We start from the raw sequence: 18,972 nt of genomic DNA, 5'->3' as shown, positions 1-18,972 counted from the left end.
AATCTACATTAAAGTAGCTCAGACATGTGGCAACACAGACCAGCCATGTTAAATTTCTTGCAAAGAAGGAAGGAGTTCATACAATTTAGAGCAGTGCACTCCTCTGCAGAGCTCACAGCTCTTCGCTGGTTGGTGATGGGAAACCTGCCCTACACAGCCCGCTCTGTGAAGTGCTAAGTGCACCAGCACTCCAGATGCTAATTGCTACTGTTCCCCCGTGCCTGCCTTTCAAATGACTGGAGAAAAAAAAACCCGTATGTTAAAAGGATCATAGAGATACTAAAGATGAAAGGGGAATTAAAAAAAAAAGTGGATTTGGCAGATGGATCACGATGTCAAAAGGTAAAGTATCGTTAGGGCATAAACAGCCTTCCTGAGGCAGAGCGTGGAAGGCTTCCCCTGTAATATCGCAAAGCAGCTCACGGGAGCGGCGCTAACAGGTTTGAGCACTTTCTCCGGCGGGCTGGGACGCGCGCGAGCGCCGCCGGGAATGCGGGCTCGGGCCGGCCGCGGCATGGCCGGGCCTGCAGCGCCCCCGCGCGGCTCCCCGGCCTCGCTGCCGCTCCCCGCGGCGGGCTCCGCGCAGCAGCGCTGCCCTAAGCGCGCATCCTCCGCACACAGCAAAACGCCCTTTGTGGTATCTAATACCACGCACGGTATCCGGCAGGAGCTGTACTTCTAACTCATTTGCTCTGTTGACCTAGTTAAATATAAAAAAAAGTTAAATTTAACGGCAGATAAAATAAAGAGATTCGGGTTACACACAGATACCAGCCTCTGTCTTGGCTGTCTCTCATTTGGTATTTCTCTTGCCTCAAACGCCGCCAGGCTGCCACACTGCGCCTGGGACCAACGTTTGTTATTCCATACCAGTTGTTACCCACACATACACCTACTCCATTTAGTTATGCACATGATGGACATGTAAAATCATCCCGTTATTTGTAGAAGGCCATGGTGCAGCACACTGTTTAGAAATATGACAATCCATGAACTGTTATTTTACTGCAATATTTACAATAGAACAGTGCTTCCAATTCCCCTCCTTTTAGAAGGGCAGTAGATATGCTGTGCAAGATAAGAAATGAAGTTATTATGATGCAGTCTGGTGAAATAATGGATTGTGCTAAACAGAGAGAGTCTGGAGAGCCTTCCATCCCTTATGCACTCATTACCAGAAGGCAAGCAGACATAGTCTCCAACTCAGAGATCCCAGGAAACAGGAGTGCAGCAGTCACAACAATATTGTTATGTATTGCAAAGCATTTGATTCAACTAGGGAAGTGCTATCAGAAGAAACCAGAAATCTCAAGAGCAGCAAAGATAAGATAGTACTCTGAACGGTATTTGACAAAGAACTTCAGAGTTCTTTTTCTTTCATGAGGTATTTGCAATCATTCCTGCAACTACATGTTCTTTATAGTAATTCTGGTTGGTCTATGTTGGTAGACATCAGCTTCTAAGCAACAGTTCTGTTACTCAACTCCACCAATACCCAAAGTCAGCTATAAATTCAGCATAAGCTGGATTGCTCTCATTTGGGACAAATTTTTCCACTTCTTCTCCCAAGCAGACTCTAGTTTCAGTTGTGCTCTCAGCATCCCTCCTATTTTGCTACTCCTGACGTCATTGTAAATTCAAAAGGTACATACTGAGCTCAGACTTTATCTACTGTATCACTGCTTAACCAAATCAGCTCAACTGCTAGAGTTCTTTTTCCTCACACCAGCAAAGTGGGTATATCCAGACCACATACTTCCCCTGGACCATCCAGTAAGTCACAGAAGTAGAATATTAACACTGGTATTTCACTGTCATTCAAACCAGCAGGGTTGCAGGCAAAAGCACTTACATTCAATTAAAAAAGTTAGTTTGCAAAAATACTGAGCCACATAGAAAAAAACCCTTCTGATTACACAAGTCAAGGCCATGGTCCAAAATCTAAGCCTACTCCTGATAAACTGATGAGACAAGATAGGTTTTACATTCTAGGATATAGTCTCCAGATTCATGTAATCATCATCTTAGGCTAGTGACCAGAATTCTTATTTCAACAACGAACTGTCATTACATGCTGACTTGGCATTACTTACAAAGAAAGGAGGGGGAGGGAATATTAATATTATATCCTCCATGAATATATAGAATAATCACAACATCCTCCACATTTATTTCCTTCTGGTTTCATAAGAGTTGCAAAAGAAACCTACCTTTCACTTACCTCCATATACTGTAATTGTCAACACAAAGTATATGAAATGGCAGAAGAAATTACAACTTAATATGAAAACTTTAACAGAATGCTCAACAAGAAACGAGGGGAGTAGCAACTTCCTAAAACCATCCACTTGGTTCATATTCCCTTTAAGAATGGCTGTCAGTATAAACGCTGTATCAGCATCTTGTTCTCTTAAAGGAAAAATATAAAGCACATTTAATGTTTCCCAGAGACGTGTCATGGTATTTTAACAGTAAGTTGCTAAGAATCTCAGCACTCCCTGGCTTGTTTAAGCCATCCACAGTGATTATGAGTGATTGTGTCTTAAAAGCCACTGAACTGAAGACAAAGCTCAGGATGGATCATCACTTGCAGCAATGTTAGCAGCTTCTATTCAAAAGAAAGCAACACCTATTTTGTTGCGTATGTACAATGTCTGCGACTTTTGCACAGCGGGAAAAGATCTGTTCCTTGTATAAATCCAGGGCATGTCATTGCAAACAAGGTTTTTAATTAAAATTGGCATTTTTGGGCCTCCTGCTGACAGAGAGCATCTCATTGCCTTCTCCTCAGATGGCTAAACTGGCTTCCAAGAGAGACAGAGAAAAGAAACAAAATCACTAGAATACCTAACTTTGACAAGTCTCTGCTGGGGACAATTTCCATAGCAGGATGCTGCAGAGAGAGGTAAAGAGACAAGAAATGACTACTTAGGAAGTCTCCCCTAACGAAGACTCAGAACATCACAAACAAGACAGTAGAGGAAGTATTTTCTTCCTAAGCCTGCAGACAGGATGATCAAGCAAGACAATTTTAATCAGAAGCCATATTGTTAAAGAGCATGCAGAACTGTGTCTGCACCTCAGTGGGTAAAGCCTTCTTTTGAATGCAAAAGAAGGCTTAGGGGCTCACTAGCCTCTGGCTGGGAGGTTGGCTAAACTGTCAGCTCTGACAAAGCTTTATCCCTCTCAGAAAACAGGCAGATATAGGTTCAAATCAGACAGATAAATCAGACTTCTTGGCCAGAACATTTTCCTCAATTTATTGCGAAGAGTTTATATTGACTGCCAGCACTGTACCTTCGGGAGGCTCTTCCCGCAGATGAGGAGGCAATTCTTCACTTGTAGTCTCAGTTTCATCATCCACCATCTGTGTTTCTAAGCTAGGGCCCTGCAGAACAGAACAGCAAGAGGGGATAAATTGGAGAAAGCTCAGACAGGAACCACAAAAATGGGTAGAGGACTAGAGAATATGCCAGACAGTAAGGACACAAGGAGCTCACTTTAGCTGATGAGAAAGAAAGCTGCTAGGAGATTTGTCTGTAGTTAAAATACAGAAAGGGGAAAGTGAAAAAAAAAAAAAAAAAAAAAAAGAGGACTTTTCAAGATGGCATACAAAGTTACAAGGGTCTTAATTGACTGAAAACCAGAAAATGAACAGTAAAGCACAATTTCTAAATTATTATTTCCAAAACACATAATGCAATAATAAATTAAAATGTCTATTTATCAACGGTAGCAACAGATTCACCATCAACTGGAATTTTCAGGGAAAAACACTTATCTTTGTCTTATCAAGACTGATTCTGAAATGCCACTTTTTTTCAAAAGAAAACAAAGCAAACTGGTTTACAATCTTATAACCTATGCAGGTCCATTGACCAGAGACTTTTCCCCTACAAGCCAAATACATCCATTTGTGTGTCCAAGTGTAATATACCGAACTAACCATTCCTGAAAAACTACTGGACTGCCCTCCCAGGTTTTGCATTTCCATGTTCCAGCCTTCATGATCCTGTAAAGAGCCTGCAATGTTACTGCTGGAAGGACACAAACAGAGTTAAAAGATTTGCAGCTGAACTCACTTTACACACACAATATTTTCATGACATGTGGAGCTATAAAAATGTAGTTGCTTTTTCAGTTTCAAACTATCATAGGAAAAAACCCCACCATCTGCTTCCCCCCAACTTACCTTTTTTTTTAAGTAACAGCAGAGTAAACACTAGGCATAGCTAGAGGACTCCTTAAAAAAAAAACCTAACTGATTTTCTTTACAATGTTAGTACAGTGAAGAGTGAAACAACAAAAGAGTGAAATGACTTAGCAGTCATTAGGAAATGAAGCTTTTTTTGCACTTTGAAAACATGACTGGGTTTGTAGTCTGAACTATCTGAAAATGTGTATTAACATACGCAGCTGGAATGTTACAGAAATACAGCTGGTACATCAACAGCTTGCAAAATGTTATTATTTGAACTCAGGAAGAAAAGGGGTTCATAGCCCTAAAGCTGCAGCATTCATTTTCATTCTTTCCAAATGTGACTGCGAGGTTACCCCCAACAGCATTGGCTACTTCCTCCCTTTCCTCAGTTTGCACATTATGAAGAGTAAAACACTTCCATCCTTTGTACAAGTAGCTCACATTTCCATTCATTCCCCTTTTTATCAACAAAATGGACATGAAAACAAAAAGTACCACAAAGCTTTTCAGATGTTTTATAGCAGGAATAAAGAGACCACCCAGGTGAAGTGTACAGGTCTACTGTGACAGTGCCAGGACCACGATGCGGATTTCTGCCATCCATGACTATGCAAGTTTTACCTAAGATATTTACTTCTTTCTCCTCACTTAAAAACACCTGGTATCAACACTGCCCAGCTTTGGTCAGTGAACAGTTCAAACATTGTCATGCCCTCTAGTAACTATCACAGAAAGGGAAAAAAGTATTTACCACAAGGTACAGATGGGGAAGTAGTAAGTTGCCTTAGTCCAATTAAAAAAAACCAAAACATTAAACCCAGGAGTCAGTAATCAACATCAAGACTTAACCATCTCCTCAATTCAACTAAATAATGTGATCCAGATTTTAAAAACATGTAAACAATTCTGTATAAGACCAACAAATTGAATATAAAGTATATACTTGAATAAGTTTCTACATCAACCACAGGCAATATAAGAATTTACACTTCTTTCCTACCCATCAGTGCGACAGAGAGAAAACACAAAGGGAAGATGAGGCTACAGCAGTATACCAGATTAGAACATTTATTTTTCATATAAAACATTTAGACATGTAGGACATGAGGCACAAATATTTGCCTTGGAAACATTCTGGATCACAGCTATGGAACTCCTAAACTAGAAGGGGTCTTGAATGTGAATCCTGTGCCTGTACTTTCTGGTTTACAACACCAACATTATTTTAATTTTTTAAAATAAGTAAAAGCCATCTGCACATGCCAACTATATGCTGCCCAAGGAGACAATCCAACTTCCAGAGACTATGGAAAGGCCAGCAAGAAAAGCATTATCTCTCCTTCTTCAAAATAGTCAGTATTCTCAATTTCCTACGAGACAAACCTGCTTAGTAGCTCCTCCCAACAACAGTAGCTCCTCCCAACAACAGTAGCTCCTCCCAACACTTATCCCATGATAAGTGATGCTCCTTTGGGTTACAGTTGTTGTCATCTACATAAACACAGAGAGGATGCAAAATGCTATCAAAAGTGAGTGGTGGCACCATGGTTTTTTCCTTCCTCATGCATGAACTACTCACTGCTTGGTGTTCACTAGCAATACAACACTCCGGTATGGTGGTTATCACTGACAACACTTACTCCAAAACAAAGATTTATCTTAGATGAAGGTCAGCCTTGTACCTAAGCTAGTATTAACAAATCCAGCTGTGAGAAAAACAGGGCCCATTACAGAACACCACGAAGTTCACGGCTGAGACACTGTTTGCCATCACCTATTTCCCTCCAATTCAAAACTTTTACACTTGCTACTGGAATACTACAGAAGAAGAATACTCAATCCAAGACTACTACTCCTACAGAACATTCTGAATATCTAACAGAAATGACCAGAATTTCTGAGGAATTTTTTTTTCACTACTCAGAAACACTTAATCATAACACAGCATATTTTAACTGTATTTGGTATACATTTCTTGTGTGGTTTTGAGAATTCTTCCCCAAAAAATCCTATTTACAATTTTTTTCTCAATTTGATGTTAAAAAGGAAAAGTCTAAACTGAAGCATGGACATGTCAAGTAATGACCAATTTTAAGTTTTTCAAGAATTTTTTTGCAAGAAACCTTGAAATCTTGAGATTTCCTAGTTCCTAAAATGAAGTTAGAAATGTTTTCTACAGAATAACTCCAGTTCTTATCTCACTGACATCTTACCACTATATATATTCACCTATGATACAGGGAGCTTCTAAAAGTAGTCTGGTAAACATCAGAGTTTATCAGACTTCAGCATGTCTGTCTACACTGAGGCCAGTGAGTAAGTGTGCATAGTTTGGTACTGAGATTCACTAATTAAAATGTAAAACAGTTAACAGTAGATGAAATTCTAGGTTCTCATATGCATATCTAGAAGTAATACTAAAGGCTCAAACACTGACAGGTGTTATTAACACGATTACAAATTCTCTTTACAATAGCTTTTTTGTGTGTGTTAGCATGTCCATTGCTTTTTTAGTTACGTCTGCCGAGTTCAATTCACTGGGCCTGCTGCAAGCTTGGTAATCAATATTTAACATACCTACAGTTTTTGCAGCACAGTCATCTACTACAAGCAAAAAATCCAGGAAATCATCTTCTAAGAAGGCTTATAATTATGTTGAGTCCAACAACTTTGTCTCAAGCTTTCTTTTTACACTATCATTTCAAGAATGAGGCATCAGTTACATTTTCTTTTTTCATTCTTAAGGACCTTTGACAGACAAGTAGGGGAATGGGATGCACAGATCTGTAAGCTATTGGCTTGCAGGTTCTATAAAAATCCTCTGGAGCTGCAGCTGTGGCAGAAGGAATGTACCCAGATTGCTTCTGCTTTGACAGTCCCTTAGGAACATCTAGGCTGCAGGAAGATGTACCAACAGTTCAGAAACATTAGTAGATATTAGCTGTACAACATTCTTTCAATTATTTAGGTTTTGTATAGCCTCTTAAATTGGGAATGAGGTTCTGTTCCTCGCTAGAAACACTGGAGAAGCACAAGCTTGAACAGGTATTATTACAGAAAGTAAGGTTATGGTGCAGAGCCGAGGAACATATAACTAAGAAAAACGTCTTGGCTCTCCAAAGACAGTCCCTGCCCTCAGCAAGCAAGCACTTCATACAATTCCTTTCAGCACTTGATGAGTTTCTGACTATGAGCACTATTAAAACTTAGTGGCAACTTTTCTATGTCATATCTTAACACAATCTCCAAGCTGAACAAGAACAAGTAAACTCAAGCAGAGGCAACACCCACCCTTCCAAAACGAAGTTAAAGACGTGAGATTTAAAGGCACCTCATTCTGTCCCTCCCAACAGTTTCAATGAACTCTTAAGGAAGCTGAAAAGCTTTGCAGGAACTCAGCAAATGATAAAGACCAAGAGAAAAACCCTACATGAATTCTCACAGAAACTGCCTGAGAAACATACAATCCCCTGTTCTGATCACACTGCATGACTACTGACCTTACAATGCAGTTTAACTCAAATACTATGGACTTCTGTGACCTGGCAAATTCGTGTTTGTGGCTTTATAATGTGTTTCATAGAAGGCTATGTATTTATGGCTAGAGAGGACTGCCAGTACTGAACTAAACAAGTGTGACAAATGGCATACAAGCATTTCAGAGTATACCTCATGCTCTTCCACAAGATACAATACTTTGCAAATAATTCTGACCAGAACTTCAGTGATATGCTCAGATTTTCAGTATATTTAAAGACTGTATATTTTACAAGTGCTGTGGTAAATCCATGCATGACAGAAAGCAAGTTCCTATCAGTCAGGGTCAGCATTTTCCACAAGGTACAGTGTTATGTTTATGACACTGAAACCAAGAGCTCTGTTTATCACCACATTTGTAGTAACAAATGATATCAGCATGGTTCATCACAAAAAGAGCCATACTATCTTGGTCTCAGCAGATTAATAAGTACTCAAAATACCCACAGAGTAAAGGAGTCAATCCCAACACCAAGTGATCAGTGTCAGTTCATTTTGCTTGCAAGTCAATATCAACATGAGACTGTCACTGCAAATGCCCCAATGTGGCTCATCTTTCTAAACAGTCCCTACAGGCCATCTCAAAGCAACCAAAAAGTCCTACCTGCACCACCACTACTTTTAGGCCTTTCAGACTCTACATTAGTACTTAACATTACATTAACTATGGTATATAATCTTAGACTGAAGTCTGTTGATTGACTGTTCACCGAGTCACAAATTCATTTTGCTAATGAGTAGCAAAATACAAGACTCCAAAACAAAGTCCAAGAAGGGCAATAATGAGGGAGGGCAATCAAAAATTTAAAAAAAAAAAAAAAAAATACATCCTGTGAAACATTAATAATCAAATTGAATGAGTTTGGGGCAAATAACTTCAAATTTTCTTCTGAGAACCACGTATCTTACAATTCTGTTCCTTCTTGCCATTCCTACTCAACTCAGAAAAGACAAAAAATTTTTTTAAATGCCCTACCATAAGCAAAAGCAGAAGGAAATACACCATGTAATTACTCTTCTCCATTATACTCAAACTTATTAGTAATCTTTTTCCCCTTTCAGAACAGAAGCTGGAGGAATCTAAAGCTCATAGTCATGGCGGATTCAGCAGCAGTTTACTGTCTCAGTTCTGAGACTATACTTTAGAAATAATTCTAAAATCTGCAGCTTTAGCTACTACTTTCCCTGTGCATTTTCAAGTGAAAATGGTATCTATTTCCTGATCTAAACCTTCATGTTTCCATTCTTGCTTCTAAACACTTTACTCCAGTTTCTCCTTTCTGACATTATTCATTTACATTCTGGACTTGAGCCTAGAATCTCACTTCTTCCACTGCAAGAAACTGCCTCATTCCTCCTAAAGCCTCTCCTTAAGAGCCCAGAAGGTCAAACTTGCTTCTTTCTATGCAAATCCTCAACTGCCAGCATAAATCACATGTCCTCTGTCCTGTCTAACAGTGACTTTCAGACCTGGTATTCGATGTCGGCAGAATTCCAATAAAGCAATTAAGCAGAGGAAAATAAGTGGCAGTCTGGGCTTCACACCTCCACATCTGTGATTTCACTTGTAGGCTTCCCAGCACAGGTCCAACATCTTTTTTATACAGTATCAAGTATATGTCAACTAATAATCATAAAGATTAGATGCACCCCTGAAGAATGACAAGACTCAGTGGGTCTGTGTGAAGAAAGAAGCAAAGTAATCCCCAAAGGCAAGACAAGTTTGTTAAGTGCTACCAAAGTGAAAGCCTTGGCTATTTTTGTATCAGATTTAAAGAATACTTATTTCACATCCACAAGAATAAACCCCACAGTTTCCAGCATGTTTGCATACTTTGCCCCTTCCTAGCACCACAAAACAAAACCCCAGCTCTTTTCACCCCAACTTCAGTTTCTCTAAATGGGTGAGAGATGATACATATCATGACTGGGCTGAATGTTTGCAGATGCCAAAGGGCTTGTCAGATCCAGTAACGATGAAGCTGACCTTCATAAGGCTTTCCTAAAATGACATCGTTAATGACACTGTTAATTTGGGATCTCTCCTCTATCTTTGTCACTGTTACAAAGTTTCTCAGAACTTATCTTCGATATTTCATGTTTAAACAAATTAAATGGTTCCATCTTCCATATCTGAAAATGGCTTGTGGCTCACAATGCCCTTTCTACTTTTTACAAAATTACGTAAGGTCTTGATTCCTACAGAAAAAAAAGGGGCTATTGTTCAAAGAAAAATAAAAATTAAACAACCAACCACTGGGTAGGTAGTTCCACATGGTGACACCCTTTTCCAGGCAGCTGAGGACCTACAGGTACTTCAGCTGAAGCCCATAACTACCCAACCACCTCCATATTCTCTGCTGCTCAGACACTGGAAACAAGTTTATCACTGTACCTTTGTTAGGCAGTTTGCAGCTGCAGCTTTTACTTCAGCAATGAATTTTCAGCATGTTAAGGAATTAAGACTTTAATTTAAAGTTTTCTAAATGCAATAGGAACATTCCACAGAATCTGCCATCATTATTGATTGCACACCGACACCTTCAGGATTTCCAAAGTCAGTTGGATTTTTCCTGCAGAGGGAATAAAATTGATCTGCAACCATAAACATGTGTTTTTGCTTTCCTCTATGTTTAAGAAAGCCTCTTGATGGATGCTTTGCTTTTAATTTTGCAAAACAAAGTTCACTTGTAATGAGAGCTTCCGTGCCAGGTTTCAGCCCAAGGGGAATTTGAGTTGCAGTTATAAATCCCCCGGAACACTGAAGGAAAGCACAGAAATAGAAACGCTGAGGATGACAGTAGTGTAAAATTGTAGCACTTTGTTCACAAAGTACTCTGTAACAAAGAATAGAAAAGTTGCTTAGATTACTTGCTCTTTTCTGAATTTGGACAAACACATTAGGGAGGCTACAATTTTAACAACACTTAATTTTGTCCTGACAACAGGACTAGTGGAGAGAGGCAATGAGAGCAAGATTTAATGTTGCAAATGCCAAGTCAAGATTAAGTTCTATTGTTCTCAGCAGAACAGTCAAATCCTATTTTTACAGCAATAAAACAACTTTGTATTGTCAGCAATCCAAATTAGGGTTTATGTGACACAAATAAATTTTCAAGAGTACTAATGACACCACGGTCTATTCTCCATTCAGAAAGCCAGTAAACTGTTTGGTTTACACTTTTTATGTCCATGTTTTGTATGGGGTAGATAATACCATTTGTACAACAAACAGCCAATACAGCCTGCTCAGTGGTAGATCAGACAGTTCTGGATTTTGAATTAATTATTGTATTGAATTTTGTCTTGATCGACCATTTATTTTCCATCTGAATTTTACTTCCTAAATCAATGTTAGCACAGAAAGAATGTAAGAGTGGCTTTCAAAAACCAAACCAAGCAAACCACATTTCATTTGATCATGTACTGACCTGGCCCAGAGAGAACACTCCTCACTCCAAGCAGGTTAACCAGTGCAATTATCAAAAGGATGCCAGCAGCAGTGTGATGTTACCCTGAAAGGGGCTGAACAGTTTGCTATCAATTCTCCTTTGAACTACTACCTCCACAGGGAAGTGTATGCCTTCTCCACAACACGGTTTATCTTCAAAAACTGACCATGCTGAATAGCATTTGTTCGGGAAACAGAAGGTACATGAAGGCAAAGTGTTAGGGGCAGGCTTATACATAGACAAAACAGTTCTGACAGAAACACCTACATACTCTTCTGAAACACAGAATGATGCAGGACCAAAGCATGACCTTGCATCACAGCAAACCAATCTGAGAGCAATTAAATATCAATAACGAAATCTCAAAATATCAATTAACTCATAACTGCCTGTCACTGATTTAGATAACTTCAATGGGAAGAAGCCTTCCTAAATCCTGCCAATCATCTGTCTGTCAGAGATTTCCGGCAGGGAGTAAGTAAAAAAAACCCAAAACACTCAGAAAATTGAGCTGGTGAACCAAAGGTAAGCAATAATAAGACTTGATGACCTGAAGTTTCACTGCACTTTCTACATAACTACACTTAGCAAACAAGTATGTTTGCTAAATGTAGTTATGTAGGAATGTGTTTTTCCAGCCTGTAAATGTGTTTTTCCAGCCTGGACCTTGACAAATGGATTTAATGATTAATGCCAGTTTTACTCTGACTAAAGAAATGAAATAATGCACTCCGCAGAAAGAATATTCTCCATTTTCCTAACAAGATGTGGAAGTATCACTCTAGAAAGCTGCAGACAGCGTGAGAAATTTGTCTGAAAAACTGGAAGTCCTTTGCCTAATAATATAGGCACATATGACAGAGGTCATTAAGATTTTCTCAGCCATGCTAGAGACTTATAATGTAATAGCCTTTTCACTACCCTCAATAGGGTCACAATAACAACAACAAAAATATATATCTATATACGTATGGAAAGATGCATTAAGAAGTTTTCTATAATTTTGGTTTCACATGACCTGATTTCCATGCATTTATTTCCTTAAAAGTGCACTACTACTGTTTTAGCTTTAATAAGCTGAAATTTAAGTAATTTTCAAGGGCTTTTACAGCTAGAACATTGGAATTTTTACAATAAGACTTGAATTCAAAATATATAAGCATATATACAGCTTGAAAAATATGAGCATTCTCCCCCAAAAGAGTCACAAGAGACATCACTGCAAGAGTTTGAAACACAAGTCATCTTGACAAAATATTCATTTCCTGTTCAAAAATAAGACAAAAAAAAAAAGCTGCAAATCCATTTGAAGTTGAAAAGTTGTTTCGAAACCCTCAAAAGTAATTTTAGATGCTAGAAATTGAGGATAAATATGAGATATTTTATTCAGGACAGAACTTATTCCTGTGTCCTTATTTCATTAGGAATTTCAAAATGCATTTTCTGCATTTGGGAATTAGCTAGGAGATTGCAGTATGATGTATTTATCACACAACTTTTAAATTATTTTTGTTGATAGCTAGATAGTTACATATTTCCTTCCTTACAAACGAGTTTTGAACTCACATCAGAGCTGTTTAAGACCAGTGTTGCTTGTCATTCTATGCACTTATTGTAGTGTTTTAAAAAAGAAACATTTCAGATAAAATATTTACTGACTCTACAGAACAAAAGCTACATCTTCTGGTACTGTTAAGCCCTCCAATTTCACACCTAGCCTGCACATCAAAATTGACTGCCATAAGCACTGCCAGCAGTAACACCCCTTTTATTTCAGGCTCCATAAAGACCTCATTTTCTCCCAAACTCACTCCAAGAAGTAGTAAGAAAGATCACAACTTGCTGCATACAAGATTCCAACCAGAGTTACTACACTCAGCAACCAAACAGCCATCGGATAGAAAAAACACTCAATCACTGTGAAGACACAAGTAAGAATTCATTTGGGAAGCAATAGTTTTTGGTAACTACTGCCTTTTACTTTTGAAGATCTGTGAGGTGCACAGGTTCTCCCTCCAAAATGTTTTTGGAATGAATGAAAGCTCAAGAATTGCACTGGACCTTGAGCAGCTCTGCAGATGCATTAAGACTGTAAGATTTGCTAACACCAGCACAAGCCACACTTCTGTGATGCCCACTAAGTTCCATTAGAACATTTCCTCTGAAGAAACTTAAGAGCTCTACTATTTGCCCTCATCTATGTAAGAATATACCTTGCCCAGAACTTTGAAGGTATGTAACCCCTTCCCATCTCTCTGAAATTCAGCTGAAATGTTGGAAAAGAAAACCACTACAAAGTTTGTAAGGCAGGTCAACAATAAAGAAAAACAGATGTGACCAATCACAGGCAAATATTTAAATCAAAATAATCTACAGAATACGTACTCCATGTTCCCTTTTACTCTATCACTTACATTCATGCTCCTCCTGATTCCTAGACCACATTTAGGACTACATGCTAGGAAAACAAAATATTACTATATACTCCACAGAAAGCAATGCCTCTTGTCTCTTATTTTTATACACTGTTCCTTTCCCAAGTACTTTTCATTTCAACTATCAAGAGCCCTACTAAAAAGGATTAGACACATGTAAAAAAAGAGGTTACGTATACATCATTTTGACAGGACAATCCATGACATCCTTAAGGAACAGAGTTGTCTGTAAACACAAGCAAGAAAAATATTTACTTGAGCTTTCCATAAATTTTGACACTGCATCTTCAAAATATCTTGCCGTATTTTGATCTCTAAAATTCATCTGTCAACACTCACTATCACAGGCAGTCAGAAAAAGAGAACTATAGGCAGTAAATTCACATTCTTTCTCTTAAATATAGCTTTAAGTTTCTCAAAGTAAAATGTCACATTTATGACACTTGTTGTATCCCAGATTATATAACTTAACTGTGAGCACATGCCAAAGCACCACAAGCTCTCATTCTACTTGGAAGAATCATTTCAATAAAGAGGGGACCAGCTACTTAACTGAAATCACATCGTGAACTTGCTTTCACAAATAAGAACTTCAGTATGACCTGCCACTCTCAATGCCCTTAATTTCTCTGATTTTGGATTTAGGTTAGACCAGTGACAGGAGCAGTGTTAGAAGAGTCACCACAGCAGAACCATACCAGGAACTATCCTAATGCCTCAATTCATTCACCCATTGAAGATATAGCATGAAGAAGTTCTGTTAGCAAGGACACAAGAACCTTCTCCAGTGCTGCCTAAGACCTGAGAAATCCAGCATTCAGCCACAAGACATTAATACTGGAAAGATAATATATTGTGGGACAGTAATTAGCAGCTGACTGTGATAGACAGGCAGGGATTTGGTTATCTCCTCCACTGCCCTAATAAATGGAACCACCCTCCCCACATGACAGACATGTTACCCAGGCTCCTAACGCAGCCTGGAAAGGTGTATTTCTTTGCCATCAGGATGATCTGCCCTTGAAGGAAAGCAAGTTTTATTGACATATTCAAAAGGTATCACTTTTTACTACATACAGAAAAGGTCCACTTCCGGACACAGTCTGAGCTGTTTGCCTCTTACTCCTGTCCTAAAAAGCATGAAAAGGGACTTTAACCAGTTTTGTATTTTACATAGCCTGGAAGGGCCCAGAGATACCAACCTTCAGCATGGACACAGCTCAAAATACATGAGAACACAAATAAAGTACACAGAAATACTATCTGAAATCCAGTGCAGCTTCAACACCAAATTTTAAAGCATTGCTTTACCATACTACTTTACTTCACTCTACCTTTTCAACTTAAGGATACTTATTGCGTGATTGTGTTAAAAATAAACTACACCAAGCTTCAATTTCCTCAGCAATGATCAGACATTAGTAACAGATCCTGAAAGGATCATTTCTACTGCAGAACTCTCCTGATGTTACCACTTACTGACCTTTGCCTGCTTCTTCTCTTCCCTAAGTAGGCAGACCATTTCGATACATACTACATTAACCTGTTTTGTTTGGACTGCTCTGCCTTCTCAGCAACATGCTAACCAGCATCAACGAGCTCAGCATGAAAGCCAGTGCTGCTAAAACCACACAAACTCAAATGTATTTCCCAAGATATAATTAGGGGAGAAATAGACACAATGACTTTTGAAAAGCTTAGTTCTGATGTATTCCCTGCAATGATCAAAAACTTAAACTTATTTGTTTTAAAGTCACACTGAACTACTCACAGGCAGGCCCCTAAAAGGGATTCAGATCCAACTCACATCACACAGACACCTCTTCCTCCTTTTCACTTCTCCTTTCCTTACCCTTTTAAAGGGGTGAAAATACTACACATTTCAATGCATTCCACTTGTTAAATGAAAAGGTAATTATCCCCACCCCCAGCTTAAGACTTTAAATCATGCATCTGCAATGATCTTACCTAGAAGAAACTTGAAGCAACTGCCACAGCAAAAGGTGGCACACATGGAAAGAAATGTGCACTGAAAGAAATTACCCTCTCAGAGAAAAAACATGAACCCTTTTAAACTGAAAAGCTCTACACGGTACTTATACTTGAAAAATGATTGCTTAAAAACAAACAAACAACTTTCCCCCCAAACAGACACATTTTCCTTGCAGTCAGAACATGATTCCACTCACATCATGCTGTATTTTGAATGAGCTCATCTTAAATAGTCATGAGCTTTCCCCACTCTTGTGGGGCAAAAAAGGAATTCAGCAGAAGTAGTGGGCTTAGCAAGAATAAGCAGCTGTTTACTCTGCATGCAATAAAACAGAAACTGAAGGAAATCTTTTCAGTCTTGACCTCAAGCGGGATGTACTGTTCAGACAGCACTCTGAGGTTTTTGTTTTACAGTTTAAGTCAACAAATCACCCAAAGCCATAGCGCTGTTTATCAACAACGTTCTCAATACATACTTTTTATTATCCCACACTGCTGGAATGAACAAACATTCAGAGAGAAAGAAAAAAATACACTTTTTACTATCAGGCTTTGTACAAATGCACAACAAAGTATAACACTGCACAGAAGGAGAGGATCTTTTTACACATATTTGTTGCATGTACTCTGAAACTGTCCCTTTGCTTTCATCTGCCAGCTGTGCAGACATTCATGGTTAAGAGCCCCTGGTGCCCAAGACAATTGTTGTTAACCTCGGTGACTGCCACACATGCACTTCCCAGACCCAACACCTGCACAAGCTGATGAACTTCTAACACACACTTACTTGACTCAGAGGCTTGCAGGAAGGCCTGAGCCAAATTTCTCCATCGGGACTGGTACAGACCTATACAGTTTCTGCCTCAAAGAGTTTACAACCTAGCTAATCCGTATTTTTTTTACTGCTACACAAATTCAGGAGACAGGGAATGCCTGCTGTGTCTCAAGTTTCAGACTGATTAATGACAGAAAACCCCTTCAGAAGTCATAGACGTGAAAATTAAAGAGATATGACAACATAAAGTGAAGAAAAAGCAATACCACAGCACTGCTGACTCCTAACCAACACAACTGAAGACACAGCCTTGCATCTGAATGCTATATATTACTACTTCTATAGTCCAGCCGGACTCGGCATCCACACCAACAGCCGGCTCAGGTTAGTCACTCTCTATCCTAATAGTTTTCCACAGCAAACTACGGCGAAAGGCGACGATCTCACGCAGGCTTAGGGAAGGGCCTGCGAGAGCAGCAGCAGCACAGGTGAGCGCCGGAGCAGCCCCGGCCGCACACCAAGGCACGAACCGCACGGCAGCGGGGAGGGAAACCGCCCACGAGATGCTGTGGGTGAGAGAAGATGCCCGGGGAAAGAGGGCGATTTCTCTGGGGACACACCAGCCTAGAAGAGCAGCGGGCGCAGGCAGCCTCCCCCGGCTCCCACGCTACTCCCCTCCCATCTCAGTGCCACAGAAAACGATGCGGGTTTTAATGGAGAGAAGAGGGGATTCTTTCTCGGGAGACGGACCCAAGAAGCGACACCACATCCCCCGCGAAGTTGGAAGCTTCTGGAAGTTGTGTACTTCGTTACGAGCGCGCACGGCCACCACCACCTCCCGCCACCGGTGACCGCCGGGGCCCGGGCCCGGGCCCGGCCCCCGCCCCCCCCGCAGCCGCCGGGAGCCGCAGCGGCCCAGCCGAACCCCCCGCCCGGGGGACAGCCGCCAGCATCACCTTCATGCCGCGTCTCCCGGAGCACCGCCCGGAGAGGATGGAGGGAGGGCGGGCGGCCGGCAGCTGCGTGCCCGTCTCCCCCGGCGCTGGGGCTCCGGCTCCTCCTGCCCGATGTAAACACACACCGGCGGGCGGGGGGAGGCTGGGCCGGGGGGCAGCGCCATGGCAACCCGGCCGGAAGAGGAAGCGCGGGGGTCAGGGGCGCCATGTTGGCGGGGGGCGCGGGGCGCGGGGCTCGCGGTGATGCTGCGGGGGGCTCGGAGCCGGCGCCTTCCAGCGAAGCCAGGGCTCCGCGCAGCCTTCACCGAGACACCCCGCCAGCCAAAACCGCTGCCTGGCATGGCAGGTGAAGTGCTTCACCTGCGGTAACATACTGGCCTCTTCCAATGTCCAGTGCGAACTGCCGGGAATGCAGCGAAGGGAGACGGATTGACTCAGCCGCAAGTCAAACGTGGAAGCAGTGTTTGTTTGGCCAAGATGAGGAGCCAGTTCTCCGAGCTCTGCCCTCTCTGCAGGCTTGCGGGCGTTCACAGAATCAAACAGAATCAATTAGGTTGGGAAAGATCTATGAGATCAGTGAGTCTAAAGTAAACACCTCCATGTCAGCTAGACCATGGCACTAAATGCCACATCCAGTTTTAACTCCATGGACGATGATTCCACCACCTCCCTCGTCAGTCCATTGCAGTGTCTAACCACCCTTATTGTGAAGAAATTGCTCCGAATGTCCAACCTGAACCTCCCCTGGTGCAGCTTGAGACTATATCCCCTCATCTTGCCAGTTGTTACCTGGGAGAAGGCACGGACTCCCAGCTGGCTATAACCTCCTGTCAGGAAGCTGTAGAGAGAGGTCACCCCTGAGCCTCCTTTTCTCCAGGCTAAACATCCCCATCTCCCTCAGCCGCTCGTCACAGGACATGCGCTCCAGACCCCTCACCAGCTGGACAATCGATCCTAGTCACACACAAGCTGAGTGACCAGGAGGGCATGGGGCTTTCGAGCCCTCTCCTCCCGTTATCCTCAGCCCATGGAGCATGGCTCCAGCCTGCAAGATGGGGGCTGCGCCCATGCTGCTGCTTCACACGAGGGAGTACAGTTTGGTGGCAAAGATAAAAGAATCTGCAAATAATCTTTGGCGTCTGAAGTTTTCGTTCTCGTGTATTGCTTTAAAACTATCACTAAGCACAGTCACACACATGGATAGAAGCGTGTTCTGCCAGTGGATGGTTTGGTGTGATGTGGGAAGCCAGACAAAGCAAAACAAAAAGAAGAGTGGTTTGAAGAAATGGTTCCTGAAACAGGGAGAGAAAACATTAAGCAAATGACAGTGATTAAGAGTTCATTTTTCTCTGATTTAGTATTATTCTACATATGATACTGAGTTAATAGGTAGAGAACATAACTACAACTCAACAAGTGGTTGACTCCAAAAGAGGAAAGCTGCTTTTGCTCCTTTTTTTAACTGCTTGACTAAGAAATGTTGCAATTTCTTCTCTGAAGAAGTGCCCTTGGCACCCATACATGTCTTCTAAAGCATTCTGGAATCTAGTGGACCCTATTTAGTTAGAAACCATAAAAGTAACAATTACATTGCTTAAAGTCTAGGAATACATTCTGCCAGTGC

At 41.0% G+C, this 18,972-nt stretch overlaps 1 protein-coding gene across 3 annotated transcripts in view; it reads right to left on the bottom strand.

Annotated features, from left to right (window-relative positions):
* The window catches only part of LOC125326955 (transmembrane protein 263-like), a 209,446-nt gene extending 191,919 nt beyond the window's left edge, over positions 1–17,527 (bottom strand). The window contains exons 1-3 of one of the 3 annotated variants that reach the window (XM_048305675.1): positions 17,349–17,527; positions 3,947–4,037; positions 3,298–3,388 (exon numbers count right to left, since the gene is read on the bottom strand). In XM_048305675.1, the coding sequence (XP_048161632.1) occupies positions 3,298–3,388; positions 3,947–3,994 (139 nt within the window). In that variant the 5' untranslated portion in view covers positions 3,995–4,037; positions 17,349–17,527. Of the gene's footprint in view, positions 1–3,297; positions 3,389–3,946; positions 4,038–17,348 lie in introns of those variants that run through there. The other 2 variants (XM_048305676.1, XM_048305677.1) reach the window with 2 other exon arrangements.
* Positions 17,528–18,972: the final 1,445 nt, after the last annotated feature.

This window comes from Corvus hawaiiensis, chromosome 6 (genome assembly GCF_020740725.1).
Source record: "Corvus hawaiiensis isolate bCorHaw1 chromosome 6, bCorHaw1.pri.cur, whole genome shotgun sequence".
Lineage (NCBI taxonomy): Eukaryota > Metazoa > Chordata > Aves > Passeriformes > Corvidae > Corvus > Corvus hawaiiensis.
This window is presented reverse-complemented; position numbering and strand designations above follow the sequence as displayed.